This window comes from Nansenia antarctica, assembly GCF_963989245.1.
Source record: "Nansenia antarctica genome assembly, chromosome: 8".
Lineage (NCBI taxonomy): Eukaryota > Metazoa > Chordata > Actinopteri > Argentiniformes > Microstomatidae > Nansenia > Nansenia antarctica.
The window spans coordinates 8325161-8335576 of NC_137678.1; the positions used below are offsets into that span (position 1 = coordinate 8325161).

General features: G+C 40.8%; 1 protein-coding gene across 1 annotated transcript; it reads right to left on the reverse strand.

Moving 5' to 3' along the window:
• Positions 1-1957: 1957 nt before the first annotated feature.
• Positions 1958-9786, reverse strand: LOC308163802 (ribosomal biogenesis protein LAS1L-like; the record flags this gene model as incomplete). Its single annotated transcript, XM_080537992.1, has 13 exons — positions 1958-2048; positions 2212-2362; positions 2828-3156; positions 3931-4084; positions 4586-4804; positions 5459-5544; positions 5716-5825; positions 6353-6399; positions 6519-6686; positions 7059-7140; positions 7611-7680; positions 7814-7939; positions 9641-9786. 13 exons carry the CDS (start codon positions 9784-9786, stop codon positions 1958-1960), a joined length of 1779 nt encoding a protein of 592 aa, XP_080394118.1.
• Between the last annotated feature and the right edge of the window lie 630 nt (positions 9787-10416).

The window sequence follows — 10416 nt, forward strand, 5'->3', positions numbered from 1 at the left end:
CTTCATGTTCAGACCATGAGCAGGTTAAAGAAGACCTCAACATATCACTGAGAACTGTCATCAGAAACACATCTGGGAAATTGAACTAATCACAAAGGCTCACATCAACAAATTGTATAACATCGTTCTCAATTGAACAATAATGGAAATTAAACAAATATTCTCACCCAGTTAAAAAAAATAATACTTAAGGCTAGATCAAGTGCCATTGGTGAGAGTAACAAATTAGTAAACCACAACTCAACATTATATTTAAATCACAAAATAAGAGGGTTATTCATTCAATATAATGTTGAGTTGTGGTTTTATTGTTTGAATCTACAACTGTAGATGGTTCAAGGACTACTGAGATATTCAATGCATAGATGAACCCTTAAATCAATGTTATTGTTATACCAGCTCACATGAAATGGCCAATTCTCTTACACACCCACAATAGCAATTCTCAGGCACTATGAGATTTATTACAGATGACAATTTCACAAACAATATTCTCGATGTTTGCTATGATAAATGCGCTTACAAAATCAGATTTGTGAATTAGTGCAGGTATCATGCCATAACAGTTAAGTTGAAGTGTCTTGTGTTGTGGTTTTGCAACGTGTAAGGGTCATAAGAGTGAGTCCTTAGATCATGGGTGGTTGCGAGCTGCAGTAGTCTGTTATAATCTATGTTGAATGCAACGCATTGCTTTTCAATTGTTTTAAGAGACAAAACAATAACCAAAAGACAAAAAACATAAACTATGAACTCTTTGGGTCTGTTGACTCAAACAAAATGTAAGTCTCAATGACAAAATGTGTTCATTTTCTCAAATAAAGCAAAATTATGTTCATGCTGTTTATTTTGTCTTCTTATTTCAGGTGATACACGACTTTAAACTTACGTTTAATGAAGTGTGATTCAACATCCTAGTTTAATGAAGTGTCATTCAACATCCTAGTTTAATGAAGTGTGATTCAACATCCTAGTTTAATGAAGTGTCATTCAACATCCTAGTTTAATGAAGTGTGATTCAACATCCTAGTCTAATGAAGTGTGATATTGTAAAATATATTTATGAAATGTACAGTATCATACAAAAAAAATAAAAAAATAAATAAAAAATACAATGCCATAATGTTGGTGACACTGTGTGTCACTGGGAGTAGCCCGCTGGTATGTACTATTTCTTACTGGGCACAATGGTTTATTTACAGGGACATTTACGCGCTACATGAAAGTGCACAGATACCCTGTGTGCAACTGTAAGCATGGTGTCCTTTCTGTATATACATATATATACATTACATATGTGTATGTATACAGAAAGTAGCCACACACGTAAAGTTACAGTGCATTATAAAGCTTGTTGCATCATACATTTATGACTGTGTTGTAACCCAAACAACTTGATAAAAAAAACTAAAACTAACAAAAAACAGTACAACCCAGTACAACCCCCCCCAACTTCTGCCCCATGTCCGCTCTATTCCCGTGTTGAGCGTACCCTCCATATTTCAGTATATCATCAAAATGCAATCTAATGGAGCTGATAGGTGCCCTTCAACGCACAAGTCTCTTAACAGGACGTGGCTGGTTCAATAAAGGGTCAAAAAGGAACATAACTTCAGAATCTTTTTTTACCCGCTGTATTTGCACTCAAGCTTTCTATTTGGAGCTTTATAGATGTCGTTCGTGTTGTTAACGTTTGCTATTGTGTTTCTGATGTTGTTCAGAGAATACAACTGGAACACGTATCCCATTTTTGTCGTTTTGTCGTGAAAATAAGAATGATACAGTCATGATACCATAAACCGTGGTTAAACCGTAAACCGCGGTTTAATTTGGGGGCGTTTTAACGAAACGATACCGCCCAACCCTTCGTCTAACAATTATTCCGCAACACACATAACTCATACACCAGCCTCTTCTGAGGGATCATGGTGATGATGCTAAGCTAACCAATTAATTCGTTTTAAAACAGTTGTAGCCCAGCTTTCAATTTGTTGATATCATTGTGTGTCCAGAGAAGACCATCAGTACTTGCTCTGTGTGGCACTGAGACTCTAGAGACAGAAAGAAAGACAAAAAAACATCAGTTAAAATGGTTTTAGTTTTACATTGTGATGTTCAATATTAGTCAAAAGTACTTTACCCCCAACAGGAGACAGTTTGTTTATTTATTTAGTTTCTTTTTATTACATTAAACTAGATAGAACTGTTTCTTACCCCGCATGCACATTGTGTTGGGTGGCATTCTCCATCTCCACCTGCTGGTCAAACACAGTCATGGCAGAGTAGTTGTCTAACATCAGGCAGGACGCCTCCTCCGACTGGCCAGGGACTCTACCAAGAGCATAGTTCTTCCACTGGATCTTGTCTGAAGAGGTGAGGAAGAAAAAAACAGAACAGTGGTTGAAATTAAAAGGGACATCGACATCGCTTAAAAAAAAGATATGTATATTTTTTGGGTATTTCTGCTTTATTTGGATAGAGACAGTAGAGATTGGAACCAGGAACCCTGCGTTTATCCCTGCGTTTATCTGGTATGCTCATTAGTGTGCTATGCCACTAAGCGCCCCCACGTCACAATTGGTAAAGCTCATATTCATCATCACCAGCACCATTCAAGAGGCTACATGTGGTCCAAAGGAAATTGTGTTTTCTTTCCTTTTCATTTTCTAAAAACTAACTTTTGAACATATGTAGAATGGTATGGTGCTGGAGACAAAGAATGAGACTAACACCTATTGTGAAGTGTCCCTTTAAGCTTAGTCATTCAACTGAATGATGATGGAATGATTTGGTCCCACTCAGGGCCAGGGATAGGGTGGCTCTCCCTCACCGGTGCAAACCTGCCAGGGAGACCCCCTGAGCTCCTCCGCAGCCCTCTCGGCCACCACGTCTGCTCCCAGGGTCTCCTGGACGTCCTCTGGCCTCTCCAGCAGGGTCTTCCCTGGCTCCGCCGTGGCCCCGGGGTGCAGGCTGTGGACAGAGTGCCTGGAGAGACGCAGCCTCTCCTGCAGGCTCTCCAGGGTGTAGACGGGCTGGCCTGCCTCCTCCGGCTCAGAGTGACGTCCCACGTCTGCCTCCTCCTGGGTGTAGATGGAGCACAGCTGGAGCAGCTTCTGCTCGGTCTCGGCATTCAAGGGCTGCTCCATGTCCTCCAGAATCCTAAAACATACAGAAACATTCAAATAGAAAGACTAGTTGCTATATTTGTATATTTTGTGAAATAGGTGGCATTCCCGGCCTATGCATGCGCACGCATATGCGCACGCATGCACGCACGCACGCACTTTTTGTAAACAAAGCATACAAGCATTAACACATCTCTACATGGGATAATTTCTGAAAATTAGATTATATTCAAGAACTGTTGTAACTTCCAATTCAAAATGACTATCGTCAGAGAATTTATATACTAGAGAATTTAGTATTGCTTTGGCAACAGACAGGGAAAATGGAGCATGTCCCACGTGAGGACACGTTTCTGACCAATCACCACAGTTCTAGGTTAGCGTCAGCGACAGTTGCCGTTGCTCGGTTCGTGTTTCCGGCATCGCGACTTTCTTGTGCCGTTTTCGTAGCGACGCCTGTGTAAGACTAGAGTGGACATAAATAATTAAAGTGTCTCTCGACCACTTTTTAATGATGAAATATGGAAACATCGAAAGGAAAAGTTGCTCATCCGTATCCTTTTGGGTGGAGCTTTTGTCCTGTCCTCCCGTAGGCTAACCCTAAAACCTGTCTAAAACAAACACTGCTGGTCTCCTTCATTTAAATTAGCACCCAAAAGGGCATCGCCAGGATGACAAAGGAGTGAACCGGCTTCCCCCAACAAGGCTTTGCTATTGTTCAATCGTAGTCATATTCATAGTTGTACAGCAATTTGAAGTCATGAATGCAGAAGATGTTATATTGTGTAACACACATGGTGTTACTCACTGTTGCAGCAGGTGTGGTGTGGCCATGCAGGGAGCATTCAGACAGGCTGTCAGGAGCTGCTGCCACCTCAGCTGGATTCGATTCACAAAAATCGAATCCAGCTGTCGAATTCTCACTTTCCTCTGACCATCTGTTCCATAATAGTATTCGGTTTCTGTGGAAACAAATCGTGAGCTTAGAATTATACGGTTATCTCCGTTTAGGGTAGTTCAGAGATATTGAGCGTCAAAGTTTTTACATTCCATTATGTTTTGTGAGATGGAACCTTTGTATTTTATGAATTACTAACTCAAAAATGTCAACATTTTAAAAATAACACCACACAGGCATTAATAAACACCTAATGGATCAGATTATGTAAAAAAAAAAAAAAAAAAAAAAAGCCAAATTGAGCTAGAACCTTATAATTCTAACGTCACAAAATCAAACATGCAAAATCAGGGAATTCTGGCACTATTTGGGGATTATGATTACGGCACACCACAAACTCTCCCGTACACATTGTCACATTGTTTGAAAGACGGCACACAAGTGATCTAGCAGAACCTCCTGCTAAGGACTGTCACAGAAGGGAATTATTTTACTGTCCTTATATTCACAAGAAGCTCTTAGGCAAAGTGAACACAACGGTCCATGGTGGATGAGAACAACCTACTGTTGAACGAGACGACGGCATTGCACAAGATGACTTCAGAGATCCAGGCGGCGACATAGATGGATCTCTGCTTCTCTCCAGAGAACTGCTGCAGCTCCACAAACAGCCTCTCCAGGAGGAGGTGGACGAACAACGGAGAGTTGAGCATCTTCAAGAGGGGAAGCCAGAAACGCAGAAACACTCTGGGGAGGCGGGGAGGGGTAGGCATGGCATTTTCTTCTACAGAAAAAAACACAGACATTCTGGTTAACTGATAGTCACTGTTCAGACCGTGCAGTAGTTCTGGCATGTTCCCACGTTTTATCAGTAGTTTGATCAAATCAATAGATGTTTTAGGGATATTTCTTATATTGAGGCCCATTTTCCTTCTTCAAAACAGCAGCCAGGGGTGCAAACTTGTCACCTTTCTGCTAAATTAGCCGTTTTTATCTCAAAATAGGCCATCCATGTGAATCGTGTAGATCTGCAAAAAAAACCTTCGTTTTCAGGCAAAAAATAAAAATGTGTCACATTTTTGGGCCATCACCAGTTTGCACCCCTGAACACTAAGCTGCCAGAAAACGTATAGAAACCATTATAAATTCTACAGCAAGATCTGAATTGTACCTTGTTTTTTTTAGCAAGGTTTTTGAGAAACTAGTGATTATTCGGCTGACGTTTAACATGAGTTGTAATGGATTGCGCAATGCAATCGCTGGCTTCAGTACTATAAACTTTGATTGGATTAGGTCCCATGTCATCTATTTGACATATTGTGCTTATTTTGGGCTCATAGGTTTTCCCAAGGAAAATGTTGCAGGAAACTCATTAGAAATATCAGGTTATAAATGTATTTGATTAAACATAGAGAAATTGACCGACATCCAGTGTTACCTGCAGGGTCAATGTCCAGTGATTCCAGCTGTTCAACGGTTGGAACCAAAAATCCATCTTCCATCAACACGTCCATCAGTACTTCACTAGGAGGGAGAAAGTTCAAATGAGGTGATTTGGAATCTCAGCTCCGGTGACTCTTCAGCACTGCCTAAGAAATGTAAACAACTCCACCACCGTCCTTGACCACAACAATGTCCAACTGGTCTTCAACGTGAGGGACTCTGGTTCAAACCCTCTTTGATCTGATAACCCACCTGGACTCTAAGGTGAAGTGTTTGATCTGGGCGAGGACCCAGCTCAGGTCTGCTGAGGGAGAGGGCCACAGGCACTTCTCCTTGTCCTCCTCCGGGAACCCGTCAAACGTCTACAGAACAAGAAGGACACCACTATGACCCACTCACCTTCAATCATGTTTGTCTACTGTATCAACGCATGACATCACTTTCCTATGTGAATAAAAAATGAAAAGCGATATGGTGACACATATCAGCATCAACAGAAGTTAGTTCTGAATCTGGCAAAGTGCCATGTGACCAGTTGTCATGCCCAGTTGTTGCTGAAACAGGGCTGTAAAATAAAGGCTGACCATGCAAATACAGTACCGTATTTTCCGGACTATAAGTCAATCCGGAGTATAAGTTGCATCAGTCCAAAGAATGTGTCATGAAGAGGAAATAAACATATAAGTCGCACTGGACTATAAGTCACATTTTTATAATAATATTTATGAATTTATGAGTATGAATTAACATTTAAAAACATGTTATATTCTATATATTTTGATATATAAGTCGCACCTGACTATAAGTCGCAGGACCAGCCAAACTATGAAAAAAAGTGTAACTTATAGTCCGGAAAATACGGTAAGTGGAAAAGACGAGGGGTAAATACCTGATACTGTTCCCTTTCAAAAGATACCAAAAGTTCTCGTGCTTTCTCTGAAAAGAAGTCAAAGCATCTCAGTAAATACAAAGTGGTGGTTCCTCCACAACCAAGCCTTCTTCAACTTCTGGATTGGTTATTAACTGACTGAGACGATCACATGTTTCCAGCTCACTGTAAGATTCTACTTCTTTTTGTCTGGCAATGAGCTCATCCTCCTGCCGCTGCAGCTCCTCCTCCTCGTCCTCCCTCTCTGATTGGGAGTCCCAGTTGTCAGCCAATCCACTGCCAAGTTGTCTGGACCAGTATTCCTGCTGAAGCCACTCCAGCACAAACTTACAACCTGCAAAGATAATCATAGGAAAGACGTTATGATCACCAGGGGTAACATCAATTAGGGGTAACACCATTTCATAAAATAATGCCACAATAAGAATTAGTAATGGCATCCCATGACTGTTACAGCAAACACCCCCTGCCCTACTGTTTCAACTAAGTGTAATAAAGATACTGATATGGAGAGAAATCAGAAGGTATTGCTGTTTCTAATTTAGGAATAGTTTCATATTTTAGAAATGATTGAATCAATCAATCATTCTTGATTAAATGCAATGTATTAAATCGATTGTATTTCAACACGTACATGGATGTTGCATCTAAATTTATGATGCATACAAAATTAAATAAATAATAAAAGACGCCTGATGGTTCATACCCTTGCGACACCGTTTCAAGGTGGGCAGCTTGCGGTGAGTTATTTCATGCCTGAGGTTCACAATCCACTCAGGGATCTTCAACTGGAAAAGAGAGATATTAGTATTTGTTACTTATTGTAAAATATAATAATATACTTAATGTGCAATATAGTGTGCAATAGCGGGGTTGTCTAAACCCTGATACCAGTAAGCCACACGTTATCTGTTATCCAGATCTCGGTTACAAAATAACGACATTCCTTTTCCGATACCCAATTGATTAGTAGGGAATATGTTATGAAGTACATGTCTTACGGTACATGTGGGAAAACTAGGGTTAGGGTTAGGTGCTAGGGTGCTACGGTTAGGGTTAGGGTTAGGGTTAGGGTTAGGGGTAGGATTAGGGTTGGGGTTGGGGTTAGACATGCCAGCATGTACCAAGTCGATGTAGCACCTAACCCTAACCCTAGTTTTCCCACATGTACCGTACTCCCACTTGTACCGTAACACATATACACAAATGGTGATGACATTACCAAATGGATCAACCGAAAGTTATAGATTTTACAGACCTTGTTGGCCAACGTTCTCAGATTCCGTGCAACTCTCCCCTGTTGTTTCTCTGTGATTAAGTTGACAAACCTATTGTTGGGGGAAAGCAAAACACATATTACACCGTTGTGCTTTCAGAAGCAATTAGACACATTGAACAAAGTGTTATTGGAAAACACATGCAATAAGTGAGGAAAAAAGAGTCATGAATGTTAATTCTCACCTAACGAGCGCGGTTCCATACAACAGAACCAGATCATCTGGGTCCAGTTGTCCGGAGCTGTCTAGTACCTGACCCCGGACCAGGTCTGCTGTGCACTCCACAGCCACGGGGGTGTTGTGGCCAAACCTAGAAACATTCATTATCTTGTTATTATTCACTGGTATTGTTATGGAACAGTCTCCCTCTGACAGTTAAGCTGGCGCCATCTCGAAAATGTTTTACTGGCCAGGTCATGGTACCTCTGGGAGAACGTTTTTCACAGGCATTAGGCTTTGATTTCACAACTATACAATACACCTAGCCTTACACACGCCCATATCACCCACATACACACACTGATACGCAGTACTTTTGTGAAGAATGACAAACTGTATTCTGATTGTATCTTGTATGTTCTTGTGTATTGTATGCTCTTTGGATGTTTCTTAGTGTATTGTTTTTGTATGTTCTTGTCTTTGTTGATCTTGTCTACCAACGAGGACCACGTTGGAAACATGTGTTTCAGTACACTTTTACGTGCTATCCTCTGGGATGTACTGTCTGTAAAATAAAAATCTATCAATCAATCAATTAATTGAACGATGACCTGATTAGCCGACAAAGAAAGAGAGCTTATTCATTGCCACCCAGCTGAGGAACCAGGCAAACACTGTTCAGTCATGCTGAGTAGCACCGTAAACAACATAGCACCAAACGTTAGATACACATTTTTCAAATATTCATATCATATTCAATGTCTAGCTAGCAAGATAACATAGTTATGAACGCAAACTATGCATCTGATATCAATAGCTAGATACTTTATACCCACACACACACCGTTTTGTAAGCCCACACACATGATAAATAAATTAGACTTGGATGAATTTAGTGGTATTTTAACAAAGGTAAACAGTTGACTGATGTATGTTGAAAATGGAGAGAGATTTTAGTTGTATGGGAGTATGTTATTACAATTTAACTTATACAATTGGTGGGCTGAATTTTGTCTCCCTTCTATTGAGACATAGATTGTGTCAAAGGTTATGTGGAAAAAAAAGCAATCATAATTGTTTTCTTTTGCCTAAATAAAGAAGAAGTTGTCCATTTACTTCCGGCGCCCTGAGGGGCAAAAAAATCATATCCGCCATCCGTTGGCCATACATTGACACACATTTAGAATTTAAAATGTTGCTCAATATTACAATAGAGCAGGCCAGGCCGAATATGGCTGACCCCTTGCCTAGAGCAAGAACAAGAATTCTAACAATTGACTGTGAAGTTGATTGCATGGCAGAAAAATAAATTATTATTAATTATTATTATCTGGGTTGATCATGTTCAACCCAGATTTGACTCAACAATTAAGGGAATGAACTCGTTCTCATACTATAAAACAAAAATGTGGAATGCCCTACCCAAAGGAGTAAAGGAGTGTAAAACTCTACTCACTTTCAAAACTTCGAAAATGGCCCCCTGTCAAAGTCTTAACTTAACCCCCCCCCCTTCCAACCCATGCCAGTGAGCCCACATATAGCCCACGTGGGACACACATGGGCTAGCCCACTTCCAACCCGTGCCAGTTAGCCCACATGTAGACCACGTGGGAACCACATGGGCTTGCCCACTTCCAACCCATGACAGTTAGCCCACATGTAGACCACGTGGGAACCACATGGGCTTGCCCACTTCCATCCCATGCCCAGTTAGCCCATATGCAGACCATGTGGGACCCTCATAATTTGCCCAGTTCCAGCCCATGCCCACTTGGTACCCAAGTAGCCCGCATTGAACCCATATGGGTCCCACGTGGGCGTGCTGGCTGGGTAGCTTACATGTGTTTCTTACCTGCCTTTCCACGCAGATATTCTGTGCAAAGCATACTTTTGTAAAGCACAATCTTTTGAGTACAAATATTCCAGCACCTGGTCCCATTCTGCTTTGTTCATCCATGCAACTACGTGGCGCTTCTTCTCCGTAGTCTTTCTCTTCATATTTATCAGCGAAGACAAAAACGATAAGTATAGCTTCTTTAGCTACTTCTTCAGACTGCTTACGATCAAGGGTGCGTTCGGAAAATCGCTCGGAGCGCCGGAGCGCACACTGGGTTCAACGTCATAGCGCGACCAAGTAATTTGATTGGACAAGAGGCATTCCATGAGTGCTAGTCCAAATCTACAGAGCGTATTTACGAACGCACGACAACATGCTGACGCGTGGGGAAACACGGACCATGAACATCGGTTCCGCCCAGATTTTGAAAGGAGTAAAAAATGGGTCCTAGAGCCAACTAAACTGCAATCAAAAGAGCCATTACAAATATGCGATGGGTATCAATATAGAAGGGCATATAGAAAACGGGTCAACTTCACCTACACCTTTTCACATCCACCATTCTACAAGATAGGTTTTTAGGAAAATTAAAGGTCAATACAAAATAAAAATAGAAAAGTCAATAAAAGGGCAAACAAAACAAAAAACGAAATCATGGAAGATTTACTAGGCTACAACAGAACGACATTTACAAATTGTACATAAGCTAAGTTGTCACAGTGTGCTATTATATTTAGGATCACAGGCACAATATGAGAATAAGATCTATATGATTTAAACATGTTATTCTC